The 27,510-nt window shown below is 42.8% G+C and overlaps 1 protein-coding gene and 7 non-coding genes across 8 annotated transcripts; 5 read left to right on the forward strand and 3 right to left on the reverse strand.

The window, feature by feature from the left end:
• Positions 1–3,066: 3,066 nt before the first annotated feature.
• On the forward strand, positions 3,067–4,062 carry OR6S1 (olfactory receptor family 6 subfamily S member 1). The gene has a single exon (XM_069597358.1). The coding sequence runs from the start codon at positions 3,067–3,069 to the stop codon at positions 4,060–4,062; it is 996 nt and encodes a 331-aa protein (XP_069453459.1).
• A 5,104-nt stretch (positions 4,063–9,166) lies between these two features.
• TRNAP-UGG (transfer RNA proline (anticodon UGG)) lies at positions 9,167–9,238 on the reverse strand. Its single transcript has one exon. It is a non-coding gene; the product is annotated as a tRNA-Pro (tRNA).
• Positions 9,239–10,793: 1,555 nt separating this feature from the next.
• On the forward strand, positions 10,794–10,866 carry TRNAT-UGU (transfer RNA threonine (anticodon UGU)). Its single transcript has one exon. It is a non-coding gene; the product is annotated as a tRNA-Thr (tRNA).
• Positions 10,867–14,557: 3,691 nt separating this feature from the next.
• TRNAL-UAG (transfer RNA leucine (anticodon UAG)) lies at positions 14,558–14,639 on the reverse strand. The gene has a single exon. It is a non-coding gene; the product is annotated as a tRNA-Leu (tRNA).
• A 6,265-nt stretch (positions 14,640–20,904) lies between these two features.
• Positions 20,905–20,977, forward strand: TRNAT-UGU (transfer RNA threonine (anticodon UGU)). The gene has a single exon. It is a non-coding gene; the product is annotated as a tRNA-Thr (tRNA).
• A 331-nt stretch (positions 20,978–21,308) lies between these two features.
• TRNAP-AGG (transfer RNA proline (anticodon AGG)) lies at positions 21,309–21,380 on the forward strand. Its single transcript has one exon. It is a non-coding gene; the product is annotated as a tRNA-Pro (tRNA).
• A 3,550-nt stretch (positions 21,381–24,930) lies between these two features.
• Positions 24,931–25,012, reverse strand: TRNAL-AAG (transfer RNA leucine (anticodon AAG)). Its single transcript has one exon. It is a non-coding gene; the product is annotated as a tRNA-Leu (tRNA).
• A 900-nt stretch (positions 25,013–25,912) lies between these two features.
• On the forward strand, positions 25,913–25,984 carry TRNAP-AGG (transfer RNA proline (anticodon AGG)). The gene has a single exon. It is a non-coding gene; the product is annotated as a tRNA-Pro (tRNA).
• Positions 25,985–27,510: the final 1,526 nt, after the last annotated feature.

Consider the following 27,510-nt stretch of genomic DNA (forward strand, 5'->3'; position numbering starts at 1 on the left):
ACTATGAGATCATTGTATTTCACTTGAAGTGTACCTGTTCAAACCTAAGGCAGTGATCAGATTGTGGAAGAAACTCTTTATACAGGGAGGAGAGGGTGGACCCTAACAGTTGACCTGGCCACGGCCACAAGAAGGGACAATGTGATGCGGCCTTCTTAGGATCAGAAAGTCCCTTTATTTACGAGGCAGAAGAAAAGCTTGGAAGAATTATACCCAAGAGGAACGCACAAAAGAAGCAGCAGATTATCCACCTGCAGCCTCTTTTCCCAAGTGCTTTGCCCATCCTCAGGAACTCCAAGTGTGCCAGGCTATTGTCAGCCTCACAGTAGAAGTCATGGGAAGGACTCCAGGATGGAGCAGGACATTTCAGTCATAAAAAGGGAAAGAAAATGCTTGCAGGGTGATCCTCACCTTCATGGAGATATCAAGACTTTTAGGGGCAGGTAGGAAGAATCCTTTCTATATTTTGGTTTGGGGCTCATCTTCTTCTCACTTAAGGGATAATCAGTTTCAGTATTTCAGACAGCCACAAAGAATCCTCTATGAGGGGACCAGTCCTATTGCATTTCACTCCATTACTTATTTTCTGTGCTTCAACTGCCACGTACTATGCTCACATATTGCTCTTTTCCATTAAAAACCTCCTGTCTCTCCTATCAAATCTATACTTATTTTTAGTATTTATTTTAGGTACCACCTTTCTCCAGAATAGTTTCTGTCTAAGTTTCAGCTCGGATTCCTTCCCATGTGGCCCCTCAAGTCCCCTGGGCTTGCCTGTGACACTTCACGTGTGACACATTTTAACTTTTCTGTCATTCTCATCAGGCAGTGAGCTGCATGAGGGTAGTGACAATATTGCCTTACCTTCAAATCAACGAACCTAGCACCTGAGACATAATCAACCTAGAACAAAAGCTGAATGGTTTTACTGCTAATAAGGTAATCTCTATAGAGGCTACAGGGAGATGAGATGTTGAATGAAATCTCTAGGGGAAAAGACCACAGAATTGCTTTATCCTAAACAAAACATACAAAAGTTTTCCTACTTGGGTGGGAGCCACAGGTGAGAGATTGTAAGTAGAGAGGTGGCACTAGTGGTAAAGAACCTGCCTGCAAATGCAGGAGACGTAAGAAATATGAGTTTGATCCCTGGGTCGGAAAGATACCCTGGAGAAGGAAATGGCAATCTACTCCAGCTCGTGGACAGAGGAGTCTGGCGGGCTTTAGTCCATGGGGTCACAAAGAGTCGTGTCCATGGGGTTACAAAGACTCATACTCGACTGAAGCAACTTAACACACAAATTTTATTGCAAATGGAGACTGCTGGGTGTGCTAGAGGACTGTAGGGCTGACAGAGAACCAAGGACTTAAGGTCATTTCTCATGCTTTACATGGCTAATGGTGATCAGTTTTCTCCTAGTAACTGAGGCTTTAAAAACAAATTTCAGAATATCACTGATTTGTTCTTATAATTGGTGTTAGTCTTCAGAATTGGAATTACGAGAATCAATTGGTAAGGGCTTAATTTCTGAATTTAGTAGAAATTCAGGAATTCCTAATTTTGTCTCTGGCAAGTTATCTAATAGGGCCCAAGTTTGAAGAGACTTAGCTTGGTATTATGGACTGTAAAAGCTTGAGAAACTCATCTTAACATTCCCCAGAATATTTGGCTTGAAGTTGGCACTAAATTAAAATATGCGGATAACTGACTGATTGAATCAGTGTGTTTTATCCTATTTTCCCTTTTAAATATAACTTGCTTTAAATAGGCAAGCACTTCGTGACAAACTGAGTTCTGTTAGACCGTTGGGTTGCAGGAGAAAGTCTCCATGAAAAGGTAATATTGTATAATAAATGTACTAATGGCCTAGATTCCTATGACTCATTCTACAGCTGAGCTGATGAAAGACAAACAAGGCTGGATTAATTGACTGTCTTCCAAGGGAAGTGGCAAGACAAACGTAGACTCTGGTACCCTAACTTAGAGTCCAGAGCTTTCTCTATCACATCATTTGTCAGCTAAGTGCTGGCAACTCTTTGCATTATGAATTCATTTGTTCCTTACAGCATTTTACAATTGAGTTGCTCAGAAATGTTAAGTAACTTTTCCAAGGCTACTCTGCTAGTAAGTGTAGATGCTGGGATTCAAAGCCAGGCAGTCTGGCTTAAGTTCTGGTTGAATGGGAATCACATGCTTCACAAAATCATTTTTCTTAATTTTTGTCCAGCTCAATGGATATTGTTATTATAATAATGAGATATCACCATTTGGGATCTTAGAATAGTAGATGTGAAGATGGAACCTCCTGTCATCTTCACACCTTAGTTTTAGCTACCCTTTATAGGAAATCTTCCTCAGCTCTAAAAATCAATTAGATGAGGACCTCAGGTCCTTCAAACCATTTAAAAAATTTTTATTGGAGTATAGTTGATTTACAATGCTGTGTTAGTTTCAGCTGTACAGCAAACTGAATCAGTTATACATGTACATATATCCACTCCTTTTAGATTCTTTTCCCATTTAGGCCATTACAGAGTATTGAGTAGAGTTCCCTGTGCTATGTAGTAGGTCCTTACTAGTTATCTATTTTACATATAGTAGTGTGTATATGTCAATCCCAATCTCCCAATTTATCCCTCCCCCTACTCCTTCATAACCATAAGGTTTTCTGTTTTACATCTGTAACTCTAGTTCTGTTTTATAGATAAATTCATTCATCATACCCTTTTTTTTTTTTAGAATGCACATTTAAGTCATAGCATACAACATTTCTCTTTCTCTGGTTTGCGTCACCAGTATGACACTTTCTAGGTCCACCCGCGTCGCTGCAAATGGCATCATTTCATTCTTCTTTGTGACTGAGTAATATTGCATTGTATATGTGAGTCACATCTTCTTTATCGATTTGTCTGTTGATGGACATTTAGGTTCTTCAAGTATTAACAGGATCTGTGACTAGAGAAAGTGGAGCTTCATGTGCCATATCATGATAAAATAAATTTTAGGATTGTTTGGAGAATCCTCACCAGGACTGTGTTCATGCTATTGCACAGATGGGAAAGATAATGGCTCCTGGTGGAAACCAGAGCAGTGGTATAACCGAGTTCATCCTGGCGGGTTTCCCAAATCTCAATAGCACGAAAGCAGAACTGTTTTCCGTCTTCCTTCTTGTTTATCTGCTGACTCTAACAGGTAATGTGTTGATCGTCGGGGTGATAGGAGCTGATACTCGCCTGCAGACTCCCATGTACTTCTTTCTAGGTAACTTGTCCTGCCTAGAGATTCTGCTCACTTCTGTCATTATTCCCAAGATGCTGAGCAATTTCCTCTCAGGGCAAAACACTATTTCCTTTGCTGCATGTATTACCCAGTTCTATCTCTACCTCTTTCTTGGGGCCTCAGAGTTCCTACTGTTGGCTGTCATGTCAGGGGATCGCTACCTGGCCGCCTGTCATCCTCTGCACTACCCCTTGCTCCTGAACGGGGCTGTGTGCTTCCGAGTGGCCTTGGCCTGCTGGGTCGGGGGGCTCCTTGCAGTGCTTGGCCCCACAGTGGCTGTGGCCTTGCTTCCTTTCTGTGAACAGGATGCTGTGGCGCAGCACTTCTTCTGTGACAGTGGCCCTCTGCTCCGCCTGGCATGCACCAACACCAAGGAGCTGGAGGAAACGGACTTTGTCTTAGCTTCTCTTGTCATCATAGCCTCACTGATGATTACTGCCGTGCCCTATGGTCACAGAGTCCTGGCTGTCCTGCGCATCCCCTCAGTTTCAGGCCGGCAGAAGGCTTTCTCTACCTGTACCTCCCACTTGATGGTGGTGACCCTCTTCTATGGAAGTGCCATTTTCCTATACGTGCGGCCATCACAGAGTGGCTCTGTGGATACCAACTGGGCAGTGACAGTGGTAACAACCTTTGTGACACCGCTGCTGAACCCATTCATCTATGCCTTACGGAACGAGCGAGTAAGACAAGCTTTGAAGGACGTGTTTAAGAAGGTAATAGCAGGATTTTGGTGGCATCTTTCACTTGCTAAGAGTTTCAACAAGAAAACAGTGAGGTGAAAGTGAGGGGACGTCATCACTTAAGGGATGTCCTAAGTCCAAGCCTTCTTTGTTATCTTCTCATTGTCTCCTCATCATGGATATTACCACACGACCAAATTTTGGAACCACTAAAGAACTACAAAGGCATCAAATCCATCCTTCTTCTCTTTCAGGCAAAATTCCTTGATTCTATCTCATATAAATTCACATTATTATTGATTTATCGTACTCAATACCATTATAAGAACCTCCAACCTGTGCAGTCTTAACCTATGGGTCCATAGTCACCAGAGAATCTAAGAATGAGCTTCAGAAAGTGTATAAGCACTATTATTATGTAAACATATATATCTGAGCCTATATGCGCTTGTCTGGGAAGAGGATATATAGCTTTAATTCAATTCCTAAAGAGTTCGTGTAGGATTGTCACCAAAAGTTAAAAACTAATTCTCATTAGAGTCTTTAAATTTTTTATGAAAATCAAGAATCTTAAGAAAAATGCCCTATAATCATAGAAATAAATAGATTAACTGTATATTTTTGTACATACTTTCTGAAAAAAATTGCATTCACTGTTAGGTGGGAAAGAGGTAAAACAAATTTAATAAGGGACTTATTTTCTTCATGGCAATTTCAGATGCCTTTGGAAAAGCAGATCAAAAAGGAAGCTTATGAATAGTAGCATTTAATGTGGTTTTCTAATTTACACTGTATTATAAAGGTGAATTAAAGATATATTCATTCATTTTATCAGTGGATTATGTTGCTTTCATTTGTCCATCTTTTTATTACATTTGAATATCTGTTGTCCTCATTCATCTTTTATTTTTAATAAAATGGGAATGGAATGAGGACTTTCAATATAAAAAAATTAAGAATATCAACTACTGTTGTACCTACCAAGAATCAGATTTTGTGTTACATTTTATCTACTTCATTGTATATTTGAAAGGAAATGGAGGTTCTTATTTGTGGTGACCTTGAAATCTTGGACAAATGTTTATGTATGTATATATGTATGTATGTATTCAATCATTCAACAAAGGTTTTTTAAGCATCTTTGTTGGATACTGTGATACAGTAATATATGTTATTATATATAGTGTCTATATTATATATAATAAGAAGAATAAGCAATGGTTCCTAACCTCAAGCGACTTTGATCTTAAAGGGGAAGACTAAGAGACAAATAATAATTCAAAGACAGGGGATGATAAGGAGGTTTACAAAATAACATTGGAGGTCATATGAAAATTGATTTATCCTGTAAAGTATTTTCTTGTTAGAGAAGCTTTCGGAAGCTATCGTTCACTACATGGGAATTAACTCCATGTTGGAGTGCATTTGTATATATAGATAAAATGATTAGAAAAAATAAATATCAAAATATGGACAGGACATCAACCTCAAAATAATGTTGCAAAATTGGCAAACTGAGCATTAATATGCAAAGAAATAGCCATAAAGTTTCAATGGTCACTAGAAATAGTGATGCTTTTATCTGGTTCTATTAGTAATACACAAACACACACACTAAATATTTCGATCCTGAAAGATTCCTGATTGAGAACTAGACGAGTGGAAGGAATAAGAATAAGCACTAATTTGAGAGGGAAAAAGAATTCTTCTGGAATGATCTAGAAGTGTTGCCCAGACAGCAGAAGAGATATTGCCTTAAAAGCTACCTAATTTCATGGAGCATAAAAACCAGAAGTCAATCCCAGAGGGATTCGTGTCAATCACAAAATAAGAGGAAGCTAAAAATAAGAATGTGTTCCAAACACACAGAACACAGCCTGGTACCTAGGAGGTGCCCAAGAAAGTTGACTTTGTACTGTGTCTGTCTAAGCAGGAACTACATTATCTGGAATTTTCCTTTCTATATGGATCTAAATTTCTATACGGATGTGGTGAAATTTGTAGTGAGATTTAGAAGGTGAAAATGTCACACACAACAACCACTGTGTTCTGAAGATTGGCATAGAATGCCAGGCTTTGTTGCAGCTTGCACTTATCGATGCAACAGAGATGCTATTCTGCTAGTCTGCTTTTTACTCCTTGGTATGGGCTTCTGTTGGACCCACAACTCCTCTAGCACAAATGGATCTCCTCCTCCATCTCTTGGGCCAAGTGCATGCGTAGTTCTGTGATGAAGGCAGCCAGCTTCTCCTGCAGATCTCCCATATCAACAAGGTTGGAGACAGTGTAGGTTCCAGTTTCCCCTTTTTATTTCATTTTGTCTTTATGGATTTCATGGTGTAAGTTTGAATCATTCTCCCCTCACTGCAATGCCCATTGGTCCTTACCTGCTCACCCCCAGGGTTACAGATTCAGGCCCAACACAAGTCACAGAAGCAAGAGCTTGACGTAAAGTTTTTCATCAGTTCCCAGAATTGTAATAAATCTCTTATTTATCACTACTTACAGTGCTTCCACTTTGATTGAATCCTAAATGATACAATTTTTTTTGCAATAATAAGCTGCAGCATTTCTCCTGTTTCCCATTACTTTTCAAACTTCTTAAAGACAGAGACTGGATCATATCTGAATTTGTTTCCATGCCATCCAGAAGAGTACTTGGTAATTTGGAACACAGCAAAGTCTCATTACTTTTTTGTTTCTTGTAGGGAAAAATTACATAAGGAATGAAAAAGTGTCAAATTAGTATGCTCGCTCAATAGTGATTTGCTGGGGACACTTTTGTATAATTCAAAGGGGATCATGTTGACAATAGCTTATTAAAGGCCCATATTGGCATAGGAGTAACATAGTTATAGGCACCATAGGAGGTGAGGAAGACAGTTTAGCAGCTCTAAGATTGTACAGGCCCTGAGTCTATGGCTGAGCTCCTGAGTGGGCCTTGGAGCAGATGAGTTCAGTAGCTATACATACATAGTCAAGACCTTCCTTAAAGATCCTCATTCCAGGAAAACCATGATTTTGTGAAGTTTTGCATATGAATATTTCCCCTGGATTCTCCATCTAAAAAAAAAAAAAAAAAAGCATTGTGGCTATAAGAAGTATTTCAAGATCTGCCAATACAGAAAAGATTTTAGCAGTAAAGACTTTGACAAGTTTTCCAGATGTTCTCTGTGACTCCTAACATTCCCCAAGCAGTGAGGATGACATAGTGGGTCTCAACACCAACAAGCAACAAAATTACCTGTTGGAAGTGTCATCAGTAAAATAAACTCAGAACTCAGACTCAGCTGTAGAAGGTGGTGCTGCTCCTCTCAAGTAGAACCCAGAAGATAAGGTCCCAATTTCCACCACTCTAGAAAAAAGTACCTACTGAATCTTTAGCCAGGTGCTCTGTTTCTGATTCCCAATGGACATTACTTTCTCAAAGATCCAAAGATCTTATTTGAGATAAGAAATTCCCACATCTCTCCCACATAAGATCATCTTAAACTATTTCTGCTTTTCAGAACTAATTTTCCTTTATCTCCCCCCTCAAGCTGCCTGGGTATTCTTTAATTTGCTCCTTCGAGCTTTTTTTTCAAGTGCTAAAGAGTTCCTTGTCTTGACTGTAGCCAGTACTTCTGCTTCTTACCATGATAATGGAAGGAGGATGGAAGGAGGACAATGGAAGGAAAGTGGCACAGACGCCACTTTCATCTGTGCTACTGATAAAAACCCTTAAGAGTCAGAACATACCAAGGTCAAGGAGTGCACTTTTGGCAACCCCAAGATACCTTTGCCCAGGTTTCAGGTCAGGGCAGCAAAAGATCCACTGATTGTCCTTGAGTGGACAATTAAATAATTGTGAAGCTATCCCAAGACCTCCAAGCTAAATGTGTGAACTGTCTAGGTCCTCCCCTTCTCACTCAAGATACTAAGAAGAAAGATTTACTTATCTGTCCACACCTTCCCCTCATTCTTCATTCCATGCAGCACAATCATCTTCCCTAAACTTTTTGCTTTAAATGCTGGTAAAGATTGTCAGTGGGCCCTAAGCAAATAAAGAAGCCGTCGGAGCAAGTGACTGTCGTGAGCCTTCCTTCTCTAGTTCCTTCACTCATGGGTATTTTGTTTTCACATTTTTAAACATTAATGATCACCAGGGCCTGTCCTTAAATTCTCCTTCTCTATATAATTGCTCTTCCCTGTTGGTTCTTCCCCACATCACTGCTAACTGCTCTAAGTTTTTTATTTGTAAAATTCCTTTCCGGATCTTTCTCTTGAATCTAAGGACTTTATATCCAAATTCTCACTGGGCGTCTCCACCAGTAGTCATTCAGCAAACACATTAAAGCCCAGGCTAGACAGTCACCTGTCTCAGTAGAGGGTCAATCTGTCAGGAGGTCCTGGCAGATTCTACTTTCTCCCCTCCCTCCAATCACCAATCACAAAACTCTTTATTCTTGCCTGGTCACAAAACCTTTCTAAGAGAAGAAACTTGCAAAGGACAAATACGATCAAGTCAGACAGAAATCTTGTCAAAGATCCCCCTTGGATAAGCAGTTTAGGAAGACAGGCAAGTCTGAAGGCCTATCATACCAGTGGATTCTAAGTCTGAGCGACTTCCACAAATCGGGATTAACCATACCCTAAGGTCACAAGTAGACACTGGTTTTCCAAGTGAGCAATCAAAGTGAAGAGTCTGGTGGAGTCTGGTGGATTCTTGCCAGAAATGGCAAGACAACTGTCACTATGTTATACTGTATTTTGGAAAATAATGCCTTAAAATGATTCAATTGTGCTCCCTTTGGACGGCGTGGATGCCTGAACCCCTTGAGCCCAAGGGTTCCCGGAGCCCCTATTTAGCATTGGGAAGACCGCGTACAGCACTTGCGACTAGGAAGACAGATTAGGGCCTCAGGAAGAGAGTTCTGTCAGGCGTTGCAGCCCCAGCACACCTCCGGGTACCACCCTACTCCGTGTGAATGCCGAATGAGAAGCGCACTAGTTTTCTTTCCCTCTCGAAGTGCCAACGTAACATCTGCCTGAGCAAGATATTCCTCACAAAATATCTAGAGGGGCCTCTGTCTACAACGAAGTCCTTGAGTCAGGTCAAGGTTGAAAGGGACTTCGCCTAAGTGGATCTAGGCTTAGTGCTGTTGGCTTCATTTAGCTTTAAAGAGGGGGGAAAAGGGAAAAAAAAAAAAAAGAACAAGCACCGGGGCTCGTCCGGGATTTGAACCCGGGACCTCTCGCACCCAAAGCGAGAATCATACCACTAGACCAACGAGCCAAGCTCTCCGGTGTATCTTCCTTTTTAAGAATATTCATTTATTCTGTTCGCTGCACCACGTTGTTTGAAGACCATTTTTGATTCCTCTCCTAAGCCCAGCAATTTTCTCCAGACTTCAGGAGCATCAGCGTACGGATTCAGCGAAACCTGAGCCACAGCGTTCCAGAGGCAGAACTGTTCAGTAAGGGACTCAGGTTGAGCTACTAGTCCACCTGTGGACCCTCTTGCGAGGGTCTGAGTTCTTACAGAGTTAGGACAAACTTCCCTGCAGGTGGCCTGGAGTTAGAGAACAGGTAAAGACAAAAAACCACATTGATTTCATCGAAAGCCCTCCCGCCCAGGGTCTAGAGCTGAGGAACTCGATACCACGCCCCTGCGGAGGTCAAATACTGGAACCACTGCCTCAGCCTGCCCACTGTGTCAACACCCTGTATCATGCTCTTGCTGTTTTCTTTCAGCTTAATTTAATGAACTTTGTACTATAAATCTAGATTTAAGGCACGCTTCAAGGGAGCGCGGAAGGCGGCAAACGTGGGGAAGAGTCGACCATTTCCAATACCGTCTTCTTTAGAAGCCTGCCCTCGCCCGCTTCTCCAGCACCCAGAAGGTGGTGGGTGGAGTGGGAAGGGAGAGCGTTGTCCTTACTCCGCAGTCTCTTCTACTTGGGGAACGAAGCTGCTGGGCTCTAGCTTGTCTGCCTTGGTCACACGGTGCACCGCGCACCGAGCATATTCCTGGCTTAGGGCACAAACTTGACAAACAGCGAACGCAGGGCTCAATATCCGCGCCAAATTGCTGGGCGGGCTAAGATGCGAGGGAAAAGAAGGGGACAGCCCCCTTCCCAACCATTCTCTGCATCGCCACTTTCTGTTGATTCTGGAATTCAGGTTGGTTATTTAGAAGAGCTCTGAGACCGAGAGAGAAGCAGCTGCCGCTCAGACTCCGAGCTGTTGGCAAAGAGTGTTAAAGGACCGAGGGAAAGGTTACTCCTCTTCTAGTCTATTTCTGCTTCAGGGATCCTGGAGGAATCTCAGACCCAGGCTGACTAAGACTGAACCTGGTTCCACTGATAGATCGTGGTGGGGACGGCCTAGACCCCTGAATGTCTTCACCTCGAGCACGCTCTGGGCTTTGAGAAGTCCGCCTTTCTTTAAACAAGAACAAAGCCTAGTATTAGTCTACGAGAGCTGTAGCAGTTACTTTTACAAGAATCCAAGCAGATAGGAGACAATGACGTGATGTCGTGTCTCGCACCCTCACCTACCCCACTTTATCCCAGGGCCGCGCTGGCGGCCCTGGTGTTGCCCAAGTTCAGGGACTTGTCAGGCCTGAGCCTGAGAAGCACGCAGTGTGGGCGCTACCAGTGCTCTTCCAGTGACTTACATTCCCGTTTGGGCCTAGTCAAGAACATATTTATTCTTCGTATATAAAGAAGCGCTTCCTTCCAAAGAAATTCCTTTTAATTTTTAAATATCTATTACATTTTATTTAAATGTCATCTAGTTGCAGGTTTCAAAACTTAGGGAAGTCGATGGTAAAAAACGCATTGCGCGTTGGCTCCATAGCTCAGGGGTTAGAGCACTGGTCTTGTAAACCAGGGGTCGCGAGTTCAAATCTCGCTGGGGCCTAGAGAGAGTATCTTTCCTAATGAGGGTGGTGCTTCCTGCGCTTTTCTTTCTTACACTGACTCTTGAAAGTAAAGGAAGCAGTGTGTGAAGTTTCAGGGAAAATTATCTTCTGAAGATTTGAGAGGAAAGATAATAGGATTGGCGGAGTCCACATAACTGCGTTTGAGGTCAAGAATAAATCAACCTCGGCCAACAGGTTGATCCTCCGGCTCCCACCGGAGCGTGGAGTCCTGCGCATTTTCCCACTTGCAACCTGCCTGACTTCCCAGTTTTTCCTTTGTTTCTGGAGCGAGAACTGATTTGCCGATTACTCTGGAACAGCTCAGCCCAGAAGCTGTGCAGATACACCCCAATCCGGACGATTTCTGCTCTTTTACTTCCTCAGACTCAGCCTCTGTGTCCTGCCCCAGGCTACTCCAGGATTCAGTCTACCCTAGATTCAACTCTGGAGATTTCTTGACCTCCAGTTTAAGCCCGAACTTCAAATACAAAGAAGCTAGGCCACTCACTGGCTGTTACTATAATGCTCAGTAGTCGACACTTTATCGTACTAGACGTACCCTTTGGTAGCTCAGCTGGCAGAGGGGAGGGCTGTATTGGTGATAAAGCTTCTGTTATCCTTAGATCACCGGTTCGGTTCCGCCAAGAAGAAGTGTTTAATTTTTCGCTGCAATCTCCTATTCAACTAGGTTTTATCTCCTAAATCAGTACTGTGGAATGTTTAATTTGATTTTCAGGCAACAAAAGAACAACTTTTTGCCGACCATAAAAATTAATGTTATATGTCCTCTCTGTGATCATGCATTATAGGTGATTCGGTTTACTGAGAAGATATGAAATAACGGTTGGAGAAGGAAATGGCAACCCACCCCAGTATTCTTGCCTAGAGAATTCCGTGGATAGAGGAGCCTGGTGGGCTGCTGTCCATGGGGTCGCACAGAGTCGGACACGACTGAAGAGACTTAGCATGCATGCATGCATTGGAGAAGGAAATGGCAACCCACTCCAGTATTCTTGCCTGAAGAATCCCAGGGATGGAGGAGCCTAGTGGGCTGCCGTCTATGGGGTCGCACAGAGTCGGACACGACTGAAGCGATTTAGCAGCAGCAGCAGCAGCATGAAATAACGGTACCCTTTTAAGATTTGAATGGTATCTCCTAATCTTGAAGACCAGCTAGTCTTAACTGAATATTGGGTAATATCCCTCAACCCCTTCCCCCAGCCCTACAATATTCCCTTACCATGAATAATTTATACTAAGCAATTCAGAGTTTAAAGAGAAATACTGTAGAAATATCTGTCCTTCAAAAGAGTGTGAACAAACAATGTAGAGAATAAGCAATGCAAAAAATATGCATGTGGGAATGTTCTTTCGATAATAAGAAATAAATACTGATTCAAACTAGAGGATTTTGTTTCACCACCAAATTACACAGTGTTTACTTTTTAATACTGGCCAGGATACAGTGACAAAGACTTTCTCATAAAATTGTCACTACTTTCTGGAGTAGTACAATTGGGCGATATAAATCAGGAATCTTAAAAAGACATTGTGTTTTAGAAAAAAAAAAAGTGGACATCGTGTTTCATCAAGTATTCTTTTCCTACTCCTAGAAATTTATCATTCATTTTTGGAAAAAAGGAAATACAGCAAAAGATGTTTATCTGTGGGTAAATTGTGTTCTGTATAATTTAAGTATTTTTAAAAAATATGCTACATAATGCAAAGGACATTTTTTAAAAACCAGAGCTTTAACCTTACAAATGATGTTTAAAAATACACCATGCCACAGTGGAAGAATACGAAACTAAATATATTCTTTCCATACAATCCAGCAATCACATTCCTAGGTACTTATTCAAATGAGTTGAAAACTGATATCCACACAAAAACCTGCCCATGAACCAGCTTTATATGTGTATTATCTTCAAAACTGGGAAACGGTAAAGATGTCCTTCAATAAGTAAACAAACAAAACTGTGGTACATCCATACAATGGAATACTATTCAGCACCAGGAAGAAATGAGATATCAAGCCATGAAATGGTATGGAAGAACTTTAAATGTGTATAAGTGAAAGAAGCCAATCTGAAAAGGCTACATACTGTATGATTCCAAATATTCAGCTGGAGGAGGAAATGGCAACACACTCCAATATTCATGCCCGGAGAAGCCCATGAACGGAGGAGCCTGGCAGGCTACAGTCCATGGGGGTCACAAACAGTCCGACATGACTTAGCGACTAAACAACAACAACCACAAATACTCAACATTCTGGAAAATGCAAAACTATGGAGATGATAAAAGGGTCAGTGGTTGTCAGAGGTTATAGGGGAGGGAGGAATGCATTGGGGAAGCCCTGAGTATTTTTAGGGCAGTGAAATTATTCTGTATGATACTTTAATGATGGTAGATATATATCATTGTACATTTTGTCAAAACCCATAGAATGTGCCACACTAAGAGTAAACCGTAGTGTAAACTAAAGATTTTAGAGGATTTTTTCCCCCTCTTCACAAAGCACAAAAATATGATCATTGTGTGTATGTGTGTGTCTTAAGATTTTTCTTAGTGAGAGGTGGATAGAAAGGAAAGGCACTGATCTGGAGGAGTCATCAAAGTGAAAAAGCAGATGACCTGTGAGGGCACAGAAGATAATTTTGATTGAGGAGAGGGAATGACATAAAAAGGAAGGCAGAATCAATGTGTCACCAAAAATCCCAAGACTTTGGTTCCTATGCAGAATCCTCATTGTCTGCTCTGTACCTTTCATTCTTCAAGACGTTGCAGGGAAATACTCTACCTCTTTGAGAGAGCTGTACAGCCGGTGGGATAACAGGGGCTGAAATGGCTGAGAAGGGCAATGGGACAACCATTCTGATAGGGCACTACTAAATAGACCCTGAGTGTGTCCCTTCCTCTTTCCCACACTGAGTTAGGTTCTCAACAGGCATTGCAGCTGGGTGATTCAGAGACCGGGACAGTCTCCAAGGTAAGTGAATTCACTTAGAAGGGGCAAAGCAGTGGCTAAGCCAACATTCACAGAACACTCCACTGGGCTTGACATCCGGAGTCAGCCAAAAATCAGCTTTTAAGGGTTTTGGAATCACAAACCCACCTGCAAAGTCAAATTCAAAAGAACCATTTACCTGCCCTGCCCCAACCCTTAAGGCAATAATGCCTGAGTGAGAGCTGGAAGCCTGGAAGGAAATGGCTTTCTGCATGGATGCATTCATTCATCATTTTCAGTTACAAGAGTAATGTGATTAAAACCAAATCAAGTCTGTGCAGGTTATTTCCAGAGCACAGAGCTGCAGCTCCTAAACCAGTGTTGGCTCCCAAACCAGGGCTGATGGGGGCTATGGGGCACTATCTAGGAAGTCTTTCCTACTGGATGGTGCCTAAGCCAGGTCATGAGAATGATTCAGTGTGAGTGTGGATTTTATAAGAGGAGGACAGAAAGAATTCCCCCTTGTGAGAATGCAAAAGTTTGGATACAAGCAAAGTGAGGGGCAAACAACTAGTTTGAGCACAAGTTATTGAGAAGAAACCGAGCTAACCTGGTTTGAAATAAGTATTTCAGAGCAGGATTGAAAGGTTTCGTGGAAATTCTTGAGAGAGAGAGAGGTTTTCATGGATTCAGCTTGAATTATACTACTTCTGATTTACAGCTATACTAAAACACACCGTTGGCAGTGGTGGGATTCGAACCCACGCCTCCGAAGAGACTGGAGCCTAAATCCAGCGCCTTAGACCGCTCGGCCACACTACCACGAGTGGCGCAAATACCTCGTCCCTGAGCTGTTTACTACGGTACCCGTGCTCATAATTTTGAATTTTCTTGAGTAGGTGGAATTTCCCTCAGTGTTTTCATTTATCCCTAAGGACCTGAGCAAACTCGGAGAGAGGAGAACCCATTGTATTCTCACAGGCCTGAGAAAGTTGTCAATGATTATTAGCGCAAATTTCCTTGAAAGACCTTTTCTTTAACCGAGGCAATTCCACGCAGAAAGGAGGGGGAAAAAATCTCACTGGAGACTTATTGCAAGTGGTTTCAGAAGACTAAGAAACTCCCCTCTGTTGGGTCGTTGGTCTATGGCTGTGAAACTCACAGAGAGAATCAGGTCGGAGATCAGATCAAGCAACAGGTTCGCTTCCGTTGACGGATGTGGCACGCCTGTCGCCGATAGACAGGAAAATCCTTGGTCGCATTCCCTGCAGGCTCGGTCAGAGAGAGAGATTGGTCTACTTTTCCTGAAAGTAGCACTCTGGGATAGACCCACGCACACGCGCACTGCTGTAGCCTCTGAACAATTTCCCTTACAGAGGGACCAGTGTGACTGACTCCCAGAGGGTGGTTACATCCAAGAACTTTCCCACACCGGGGAGGGGTGTGTCCGAGTTTCCATGGGTTACCGAGCCGCTAAGCTTCAGATCTTTTCTTTCGAATGGAGTAGAGGGAAAGGAAAAGTTTTAGGAGTGCTCCCAGCCAGGGATCTTCAGCACCCAAGTGGAATCGCATACCTGTCGATCTGTGCTCCGCGGTAAACCCTGGATTACAAGCCACCTTATTCATTGCTCTTTCTGATTGGCCATTTCTGGGTCTCTGGATGCAGAAACTCTCCTAGGAGTCTCATTAAAGTTTCCTAACTTCCTCTTACTCCCCGCCTCCATCACTCCAAAAAACCACACCCTGCTCTTGCCTGCCCTTGCCCCAGAGCCTCGGAGGTCCTTTCTCCGCGGCCTGAGGGTTCGCGGTCAGGGTCAGGCGTGCTTCTCTGTATTTTCTTGGTACGAAAGTCTTGCTGGTTCCCATCTTCGATGCCAGGAAGCGGGGTGGGGTGGGGAGCGAGGAACACGGAAGAACTTCTAAAAAAGCTGATTGGAAATAGGGCTCAGGAAGCACCGAATGAACGTAGAACCAAGACGTGGAAGCAGGAAATGGGAAAAGCTGGGGCCACTTTAGGAAGAGTTTAAGGCCAGAAGCGGGCTCTCCTCGCACTCCCCATCAGCTCCCTACTGCCGCCAATCCCGGTGCCCTCTGGGTCAAGTCCCCTCCACCCCCCACCTCATCTCACCCCTCTCCCACACTGGGTTAGATGCTTCCTGATCGCTCTTTTTCGCTCTCTCTTTCCCTCCCTCTGCTCCCAGTTGACAGGCAATCTGAGCTCCCAGGGTGGAACTGGGTGTCAACCTGTGGGCTCCCACCTAGTTCTTTCTCTCCAGAAGGTACCGGAGTCACGAGCGTGGCCATCTCTCGGAGATGGTCAGCAGCAAAGGCCAGCGAATCTAGCGGAAGGTGTGGCTTCTATGCCCCATATCACTGGAGATGGAGGAGCTCAAGTACCTGTCTTCAGCCCCTTTGGCAGAAGTGGACAACTTACAAGAAACTTCAGTTTGTGTTTCCACGCTTTTTGAGGACCCTCAGAAAAAAAGTGTGTGTGAGCTTATTGCCTTGAGCAGTACACGCTTCTTTGCAACAGGTCATAAGCAGTGGGAAGACTGATGCTAATCTCAAACTGGAGAGAACCTAGAGATCGTGTGCAATAAACTTTGTGCATAAGACTAGGAAGCATCAGATTGAAAGACAGAAAAGGCCTGGGGTTCTTTACTACCAAAAGGATGTAGGGATGGATGCGAGGAGAGAGAACAAGTGTTGAACATATTTATCAAATTATTTTGTCTAGTAGTGAACCAGGTGAGAAACTCAGGGTCTATGGATTGGTCCTGGGAAATCTCACACGGAGGCTTTTGATTAGAAGATTAAGTGAGATCATATTTAGGTCTCAGTGCTAATTTGGTAAACATACACATTTAAATAAACCACAGCTTCTGTAAATGTTTTGACTTTTTTTTTTTTACAAATATGGATTCCAAAAAAAGTACAGAGATTCTGGTAAGATGGAAGTGACCTGAACCCTTGATTATTTATTTATTTTTTGGTTCTAGGTCAGGGCAGTGAAAGGAACCAGCTGACAAGAAAACACTTGATCATTACAGCAGAGGTCCCTTTGATTCTAAGGGACTGCATGTTCAGGCTCCACAAATTGACAAGCTTCAAAGCATTTTCTTATCAGGACAAAGTACCACAGTCTCACCTGTCATTCTGAATTTCCTTTACTAACCAGTGTGCATGGCCTCCCCTATTCAATCACCTGTTATCGCTCGAGCACTCATTGTCTCCTTAAACTCACAGGATTCTTCAATGGGGAAAGTATTTTGATCTGTTCATCACCGAAGTGGATCATCTGTTAGACTGATAGAGACCTGAAATCAGAAGTCTTAGCTTTCCTAGTGGAATGCCAGCCTTGCCAAATACTTAATTGACCAACATCTGAAGCCCTTTGGAAAAATGCCTGATAGAGATAAGTGTGATGTTTGTCTGGCACATGCCTATTCTTTCCGTTTTCAGTGTTGGGTACTAGTATTTTAGGCTCTAACATTCTGCAACATTACAGGAGAATTTAACCTTGGATTTCCTGCTATCCATACCTTGTCAATAGTGTAAATGATGAAAATTTATACACAAGTAGGAAATTTACTTTAAGACCTTGATGCTCAAGGTACAGTCTAAGAACCAGCAGCATCAGCATCTCCTGGTAATTTATTAGGAATGCACAATCTCAGGCCCATGAATTGGAATCCTAATAAATTCCTCCAAAGTTAGCGAACTGTTATAAGTACTCTATTTTCCAATCTATGCTTCAACTGTTCTATTCTCTATTTAGGGCATTTTAAAGTTCCCACCAGACTTGTACTACATTGCAATGTAAGTCTCTCACCCTAGCTTCAGTAGAGAGCCATCCAATTACTGGCTTGGCTCCCATCTGCAAGCGCTATAAAAATCTGACTAAAAGTTCTTTATGACCCCATGGACTGTAGCCCACCAAGCTATAGAATTCCATAGAATTCTCCAAACAAGAATACTGGAGTGGGTAGCCATTCTCTTCTCCAGGAGATCAAACCCTGGTCTCCTGCACTGCAGGCAGATCCTTTACCATCTGAGCCACCAGGAAAGCCCACAAAAATCTTACTAAAAATTAAATACTGGTAAATAATATGTTCCTTTTGATGAATGTATCAGATAGTCTTTTCAGCATTTATTGAGTCCCTACTTAAATATTTAGTAGCTTTTTCATAGTCTCGTGTGTTTAGTACATTGACCATCAGAGTAATACAAAATACTGTGATGTATTTATACTTACAACTTTTCTAAAATAACTATTTGAAGAAAAAGGAGAGAAAGGAAAGGGAAATCTTTCCCCTTATTTTCAATAGGAAGAATTAAGCCTCTTATTTTAAATTTGTATTTGTCTTTATAATGTTTACTGAAGTTTATGGAAGAAGTGGGACAAAAGGGAACAATCTCACCAGGCTGATTTCCTCTGCAAGCTTCAGGTGAAAAGAAATGTAACCCTGAACATGCTCAGCCAAAGGGAAAGAGGAAACTTATGAGACATTCTTTTTTGTTTCTATTCATCCCGCTGGTAGCAATAACCTCCTTCTCCTCCACCCTCCCCCCCCCCCCCCCCCCCCCCCGCCAAATTCAGTCACTACAAAATATTGTAATAGTCTGGCTACTTTGGGTTTTGGGAAGATCCCCTGGAGGAAGTCATGGCAACCCATTCCAGTATTCTTGCCTGGAGAATTCCATGGACAGAGGAGCTGGGTGGAATACAGTCCATAGGGTTGCAAAGAGTTGAACACAACTGAAGAGACTTGGCAAGCATGCTTTGGGTTCAAGAAGATAAAATCTGACGTACACTTGATTTTCTTCTTTGATTTCTCTACTACCTTGTCTAGCTTCTGACTCCAGTTCCAGAGTATCCAAGTACTCAGAGGGCAGCTTCTTGATGAACACACAAGAGTAATTATAATGGATTTAGGCACTTAGGATTAGGTAATGGGGAACATGAACCAAGAAGCACTGCGAAATTGAGAAACAGAATCTTCTTTTGGTTCTTCAAGGTATATTACAACCGACCCCACATCCACCAAATAAATCTGTGCTCTCCATTTGGTCAGGTTAGAGGAGGTGCAGAAAATAAATAAGGTTATTATCCCTGTTGTAGCAAGCTTGCAGTTGAGTGAAAGAAGATGTTTTCTGTCATACATACAATATAAATCTAGAAGAATGAATACCCATATACGCACCACCATTAGGTGGTAACACGAGTAGTAACTGATATGCCAGAGTGAGTGCAGCCTCAGTTTCCCAAGGGTCAGAAATCTAGGGAAACTAAAGAAAATAAATTTAAGAAAGCATAAGTTGAGGCTAGTACAACTTTTTTTGGCTAAAATTTTGCAAAGCCTTGCTCCTTGATATTCTGGATAAATAATCTATGTACCTTAGAAACAAGTCTATCTATCCATAGATGTACTTGGATGCTACCAAGATGAATAATTGATTGGATTCTCTTAATTGTGCCTACTTTTCTATATAAATTCTTGACCTTTTAAGGTACTTTAAGGTCAGTGAAAATGCAGGGTCTTCAGCCAAGGATATCAAGGAAGTCTCTTTTGTGGGAGAAAAAAAAGCTCCTTGAATGGCACACAATGCATTTTCATGCAAGTAGCTAAAATGGTCTTATTTGAGCTCATTTTTTCTACTTGGGCACTTAGAAATTTATTTTTGTCTACAGCCTAGACAATATGTTCTGGAAAATTATTTGGTTCCTTAGGGTATTGAAAAGCTGTGAGGTAGTGTTCCTGACAAAAATATATAGGCTGAATCCAGTTGGAGTACTGAATCCCCTCCTGTATTCTTGCCTGGAGAATCCCATGGACAGAGGAGCTTGGTGGGCTACAGTCCATGGGATCGAAAAGAGTTGGACACGACTGGAACGACTTAGCATGCAGAATGTGAGACTTCTGAGAGCTGCTATGAAAAAAGAAGGGCTGAAAGGAGGGGAATTTTCAAATTGAAAAGAGAATTGAAAGAAACATTAAAATTAAAAGCAGCGAGAAACATTGTTTGAATCTAGTTTTAAAAAAAAATTGGAGGGAGCCAGTTGGGGAAATTTGAAAATATGGACTATTAAATTATGGAGTTATTATAAATGTTGTTAGGTCTAACATGGTACTGAAGTTATGCTTTTATTCTTAGTTCTTATTTTTAGGAGATGTCTGTTAAGTATTTAGGTATGGAATTTAAAGGTTACAGTAACTTTCAGATTTCTTGCAGGTTTAATGATCTTAGGCAAATGACATTAAAAATTAGTGAGTACACGAACAGGCCTATAGTGAGAGAATCTAAACCTTACTAAATAAAAGTGGTTCACTTCTTGGGCTTGCATGAATCAGTCCTCTTCCTCCCCAAAGTTCTAGTCTATGGCTATATTTGCAGTAAGAAATAAGTACAAGATTTTTTGTAGTTAAATACAATTTTAGTTCCTGTTTACTAGCTTAGAAAAACAGGATCTCTAAAAAGTGAAAACGAAATCCTTTTTAAAAAATTGTATTATTCATACCAAGTATACATGCAAATCCGTATGTCTTTAAGGAAATATTAAAATTTTCCTCTCTAGCACCTCTTTTCCCTGCTTGCTCCTAACCCTGGACCTTTGAGAGACAATAATTCCAACATACAAGCAAGAGTTAGGGGCTCTTGCTTCAGAAAAGACAAAAAACCGCGTTGTAAACCTCTTCTCACCTTCTCTGTGGATTTCACCGCCACGTAAGGAAAGGGAGTGCACCATAACCTCCCTGCCTGTCGGATACCCTCTATATGCGCCTTTTTATTCTCAGGCGGGTCTCTCGAGTGCCCAGGTATCTGGAGTTCTGTCATATGCATCCTTTCTGGGCAGCAGAGGAACAGAAGGCAATGTCTCAGCCGACTATCAAGGTAGGGGACTGGAAGACAGTCTAGTAGCGACCCTGCTCAAAGCAGAGTCTTTTCGAGTGGTTGACACGACGCAGAAAGTTTTCAATTTTGCAGCATACCTTGGATTTTTGCTTGGGTCAAAATCCCATTTAACACAGTAAACTTACTGAAAACACCTATAACAGGGAAGATAGAGAACCAGCATACACACGAGGGCTCCATAGCTCAGGGGTTAGAGCACTGGTCTTGTAAACCAGGGGTCGCGAGTTCAAATCTCGCTGGGGCCTACCACTCGTTTTTTTTCCCCCTCCTAAGCATTAAAGCAGTGGCTGCAGGACAAGGGTACCCATGCGGCTGTTCCGGCAGATCTCCCCTGTCTTCGGCAGAGCGTGATAAAACAGACTTTCAGGCCAAGTGGACGTAGTTCCCCTGCTGCTGTCCCGGTCTGGATCACAGCTGATAAATCCTCCGCTGCGTCAGGCACGCGCTCGCTGGGGAAACACACGCATTTCTGCCGGTAGAAGGCACTCAAACTCGTATTTCTTTGAGAAACGCCTAGTGACGTGGCCTAGTGACGTGCGTGAGCCTTGAGGCGGAAACAAAAGGCCATCTTACTGTGGCTCGTTGGTCTAGGGGTATGATTCTCGCTTAGGGTGCGAGAGGTCCCGGGTTCAAATCCCGGACGAGCCCTTCTTTGTTTGCTTCCGGTAATGTATTTAAAATACATGTGCTGTCGTATTTTGTTCTCTCCACTCTGCTTTGAAAAGTTGCGGCAGAGGACCCCCTAGGGATGAGAAACGGTAAAGTTACGGAGAACTACGAGTTAGTTTTGAATTCTGTCTGATGATCCATTCTTCACTCTCCTGGCTGGCAGGCTGACGTGGCAGCTCCGAGCGCTTGTCTCTAGACCTCTCAGTGCATCTGCTGTGAAAGGGAAATGGTTGCACGTTCCCTTTCCCTGCCTAGCGCCAGGGATCGCGTTCAGTAAAATAAAACAGTGTATGGGAAACTGAAGAAAGAAAGGAACAGGTTGCCCTGACTGGACTGACTCCTTTTTTTTTTTTTCTACACACAACCATTTCAATATTTATTAGAGGATTCTTTAACTTAATTTCAATATGCAATCATTAAAAGAAAAGAGAAATAGGAACAATACATATACATCAACAAACTGGGCCAGCCAACACCTAGACTTAAACAGTGTGCTGGGAAGTCCTGAGTAACTGCAATCGGGAGTCCCAAATGGGAAAAGGTCTCAGGCAGCGTGTCCATGCCACAGGTGAGACTTCAAATTGTTATTTTGGGGGTTCCTACTTATAATCCCAGGCCGCAAAGTGATATCATCATCAGTTTGTGTCCCCAAATGCAGCTCTGGTTTGACTTTCACCTTTTCACAATGCTGTTTGTTTCACCTTGTGAGTCATAGGATTTCGTTAGACCTCAGAGGTTTGGCCGTACTCTCAGGGGCTCAAGGATTCCAAGATCTACTCTCTTTCTTATCTAAAGTACTGCCTACTTCCTGTGCTTGAGGGAAGGTACAGAATCTGGGCAGTGTCCAGGCAGGTCAGAAACAAGGTCGGAGGCTTGTTCTCCTGCTTCTGAAGCCTGAACAAGACTTCTTCCATTTTAATTTCCCTAAAAGTTGACCTCAGGATTATTTAGGTTGGAGAGCATAGAAATAAGGCAAAAGAATACAAGTCTTCTTAATTCTATAAGTCAAGTAACAATTGCAGATAGTCAACAGAAATAAAGTGACCAAAGACACACAAGTAATGGGTTAAACATTGCAGAGAACAATTTTTGAGCAGTAGAGGATTTAGTAAAGAAAAAGTTTCAACATAAATGAGAAGTATGCTTTCATACATCAACTCTTACTTCCATTATCTTATTGGCAGCAATAGTGGTAACGATAGAATGTTCTATCAAGGCACAATTGCAGTTATCTGTGAAATTTTGTAACTTTTTGGTTCCTTGCAAAATTTTACATAAAGGTTCTAAGGAAAATATAATATTAGGAATAGACAAAGTAGGAAATAACATCTGAGTCCTTAATAAAGAGTTCTCATAGGAGGAAAATAATAGTGGTCCTTTTTCAATATAAATGATCAACATGTGTTAGGCTTCTGGAAAAAGGGTTTCCTAACTGATACATAGAAGTAGTTTCTACATCATTGGTTACAATACATATAAACTGAGGGGCTATTTCAAAAAACATATTAAAGGATTTAGGGAAGATAGTCCATTCACAACAGTTGGTGGAGTACTCCAATAAGCATGATTCCTCAAATGTGAGAAGCTGGTCCCCGTAGCAGTCCTTAGGTAGCTTTGCCACAGTCTATCAGTAAGTGGGTACAGTTTTAAAGTAGCACATGAAATTGGCACATAATTCTTGTATTCAAGGCTTGAGCTGTATCTTTAGCAGTGCTTTATAATCTAGAAAACAGGTAAATTTTGTCCATAGACAGTCAAATTTAAGAAAGGACAGACCTTGTTGGCAGGGCAGGAGAAGTTATCCTGAGTTTGTGTCTGGCTCATGTTTCTCCAGCCTGAAGATTCCCCAATAGCTTCCTTCGTATTTGTCTTTTAATTGTAGCCTATCCTTGAAGGTTGAGGCGTGAATGACAATCCTCATTACAGGCTTAGTTGAAGAATAGTCTGTATGTTGCTTTTTCTCCCAGATGGCCACATTTCTGGTGTGCCCACAGAGTCAAACCTTTTAAGTCACTGGAATCTGGATAGACTTCTACTGCTTGGATTCAGGCCTGAATAACAGAGTTATACCATCGTCCCGTAGAATTTGGAACACTGTGAGCATCTACATGAAAGACTTTGACTTCCCTGCTGGTTCAGATGGCAAAGAATCTGCTGCCAAGCAGGAAACCCAAGGTTCAACATCAATATTCTTGACTGGAGAATTCCATGGATAGAGGAACCTGGGGAACTAGACTCCATGGGGTTGCAAAAAGTCAGGCACGACTGAGCGACTAACACTTTGACTTCTTTCCCCTGTACTTTTAACGTACCAAATGAGTGACTCCATTTTTTAAAAGAAGAGGAACTCCGTGTTACACTCTCTGCGAACTTTGGACTGCACACCTGGGAAGCCATAGAGATAAAATACCAACAGCCAAGCAGGCCTCCCTGGAGAATAAAAACCAGACCAGGCAGACCTGGTACCTCTACCTCCTGGAGCCAGAAGGAATGCAATGTCCACTATGTAATCTTAATAATACTTATTGATGTGGACTAAAGGGATGGCATCACTGTCTCGATGGACATGAGTCTGAATGAACTCTGGGAGTTGGTGATGGACAGCGAGGCCTGGCGTGCTGCGATTCACGGGGTCGCAAAGAGTCCGACAGGACTGAGCGATTGAACTGAACTGAACTGAAACTCTATGTCCAGATAGCTTTAGAATGTAAATTTATGGCTGTAACCTGATTGTATCTCTTACTAACATTGTCCAGAGTGGACTTTAGAGAATTTGGAGGTGTGGGCTTGGGCATGTACACTTTGTATAAAAGGTTGTCACCAAGTCGATAGGGGTCCTTGGCTAAGGAGGAAACTCTGCCTGGGACCGGTGTGTAATAAACTGCACTCAACTATCCAGGCTGTTCTTCTGAGTGAGTTTGCTTCCCAGAGCGTTTGGCTGTAACAAAACTGCCTGGAAACTTCAAACAGAGCTAAATACAAACTGCTTTTACCGCCCTTGAAGGAACGCGGGTCTGAAATGTACTAACATAATCACCATTTTAAGCGTGTGTGATATATTATCCTTTAAAAGAGTTTTTATGCAGTATCATATACTGTGGTGTCTTTATTTTTTTCTCTTTCTCCTACTCCACACTGCCTGTTAAAAAACAAGCAAGCAAACAAACAAAAACCAAAAAAAAAAAACAAAACAAAACACTCATGTAGAGTAAGGTCATCTCTAGCGGAGGAATTAGAATGATTGTTGTTCAGGCGCTCAGCCGTGTCCGACTCTGCGACCCCGTGGACAGTGGCACGCCGGGTTTCCCTGTCCTTCACAGTCTCTGGGAGCTTGCATGATGCCATTTAACCATCTCATTCTTCCTTCAATCCCAGCAGCAGGGTCTTTTCCAATGAACAGAAACAGGGGAAGTCGCAAAACTGGGCATGTCCAGATTGTCTATCGCGAGAGCAAAGTCAAGAAACTGTATTAAAGTGGCAGGATCAGCGGAGTCAACGATGTTTGATCCGCATAGTTTCAAAAACCACCTGGCAGCGGTGGGATTCGAACCCACGCCCCCGAAGAGACTGGAGCCTTAATCCAGCGCCTTAGACCGCTCGGCCACGCTACCCATTGAGGGCAGGTCGGAAACATACTGTATATGATCCTCTCTCCTCTCAGTCCCTCCACACCCAGTGGTTTATATATTTATCGCTTGGGGGAGGCTCTTCGTATCTAACCCCTCCTTCTTCCTGATATGATTTGCTCTCTTTCTTCTTTGAAGCCACAGTGCTTGAGATTTATGGGAACAGTCTTAGTGCACAAGAGCGTCTCGAGAAGCTGGACAATCTTTGTTAGTTCTAACGGGTACCGAGCGCCTGCCTGGGCCCGGCACAGTCTGGTCGCCCGGGAGAATCGGCCCTCCCGGGTCTTGGGGTTGCTTTCCATGGAAGGCGCCACATGGCAAGAGCCTTTGGTTCTTGAGAAGCTGAGTCTGGAGTCCTGCGGCGAGAAAGCACCTGGATCTTCCTAAAGGAGACGCAGAACCTCGCCAGGCGATGAGTTCTATAGCTTACAAGGGAGAGCCAGAAAAGTTCCAGCCTGGCCGAGCCCAGGAACCGGTCAGTAATGTGCCGAAGCCTGAAGAAGCCTCCCACTTGGGCCCCAGTGTCCAGCCCGCAGCGGACCGAAAACAGATGCTCTGTCAGTAACACGGGGCCACTCCCCTCCCCAGTATCACAGGATCACCCCTCGGCGTGTGACTGTCCCTACTGCAACTGCCTGCCTTCGTTCCCGCAGCGTCTTTGGCTCACTCAGAAGCGAAAACATGCGGCGCAATTATTTTTTGTTGATCCTGAATTTTTTTCTTAGAAAAGATCTGTGGGATAGCAATCCGTAATGTGGACGAGAGTGCAGTGATTTATTCTTCCACTAGGTGTCACCCACGTACATAGCAAAAAATTTTACAACCAACTGTAGACATGGCTGAAAGTTTCTTTACTAAAGTTTGAAAAGAGAGATTGGTTTGTGTGGCTCGTTGGTCTAGGGGTATGATTCTCGCTTAGGGTGCGAGAGGTCCCGGGTTCAAATCCCGGACGAGCCCTATTTCTTTTCCTTTTCTAGTCAGCTGTCTTTCCCTTGCCTTCCATAAAGCCTGTGACTTGTTGATGTTTCCTAGTCAGCTGTCTTTCCCTTGCCTGCTTCCCATAAAACCTCTGATTTGTTGATGTTAAACACCATCACGTTAAACAAGCACCCTACGTAGCTAATAGTACAGTAAGGAGCACCATTTTATACTCCACTATTACAGATTTAAACATATCTTTAGACAAATACTCCTTGTTGTATTCTTAAATCAGGGGATAAATGCCAGATGTTATTAAGCATATTTCATATAAAATTTCTTCTACAAAATCATTATTTCTAAAGTCAAGTATCATTTCTCTTTTGTAGTTTCTTGTTATTAATCAGGAAGTGTTCCTTCAGAACTTAGGGAGGTGGAAATTTCCCTCTGCAGTAAGCCTGTGGCCCACACTGGGTTACTGGGACCTCCACAAGTCAACAAGTGTGACCACATGTCTTGTCACAGAAAGCCTGGACTCCCTCCCTCATTCAAACCTAACATTCCAGGGCCCTTGGGTGTGTTAGTAGGGGTGCGGGAGTTTCTTGTAGAGTAGCACCCTGGGAAAGAACTTCTTAACAGGGGTGCTCATACATGCCTGCAAATTAGCCTCAACCTGTAAATCTGTTTCTAACCATTCACTGGGGGTCCAACCCCAAACCAATTAAACCAAAGTCTTTGAGGATGGTCATTTCATAACAGATCTTCAAATGTAATTAAGGTTGGCCTGGGAGTTACAGATGCTACCTAGTTGCTCTACAGGCCACAGCTGGAGACCACGCCCAGCATCCCAGCAACTAGAAACCCTGCATCCCATTCCACCTGCCTCAGAATCACCCTCTTCCAGCTGGTACTTCCTCTTCACTCCTTAAGTTTAGTTCTGAGTACAATCTTTTCTCTGGGATATGGGGTGGGAGGGCTGGTAACTCTCATCCTCTACACAAGGGCTAGACTCTCAGTTTGTGACCTTCACCCTACTCGCTCCCTACCTGCTGGATATGCAGTGTTCACACCCCCTTAATTAAGTCAGATGCACTCTGACTCACCTGATGAACAAGACCTAGAAACCACAAGTAATTTTTCAGTTCAGTCAGTTCAGTTCAGTCACTCAGTCACATCCGACTCTTCTCAACCCCATGGACTGCAGCCCATCAGGCTCCTCCACCCATGGGATTTTCCAGGCAAGAGTACTGGAGTAGGGTGCCATTGCTTTCTCTGCTGAAGTATTTAGATAACAGTATTTGATGCACAGTATTTTCAGAGTTGTTTTAGAGATATTAAAACCCCCCACCAAATGGAAGATGTTAACTACTTCATGACCATGAGCACATAGTCCCCAGCCTCCAGAGCCTAAGGACTGATACTGTTAACCCCTGACAGTGCCTGCTCCCTCACCATCAGCCAATCAGAGAAGTGTGCATGAGCTGATCGCATACCCTGTGACCCTTTCCCTCACCTGGCTTTTTAAAATGCTTTGTTTAGGAACTTCCCTCATGGTCCAGTAGTTA

Source organism: Ovis canadensis, chromosome 7 (genome assembly GCF_042477335.2).
Source record: "Ovis canadensis isolate MfBH-ARS-UI-01 breed Bighorn chromosome 7, ARS-UI_OviCan_v2, whole genome shotgun sequence".
Taxonomy (NCBI): Eukaryota; Metazoa; Chordata; class Mammalia; order Artiodactyla; family Bovidae; genus Ovis; species Ovis canadensis.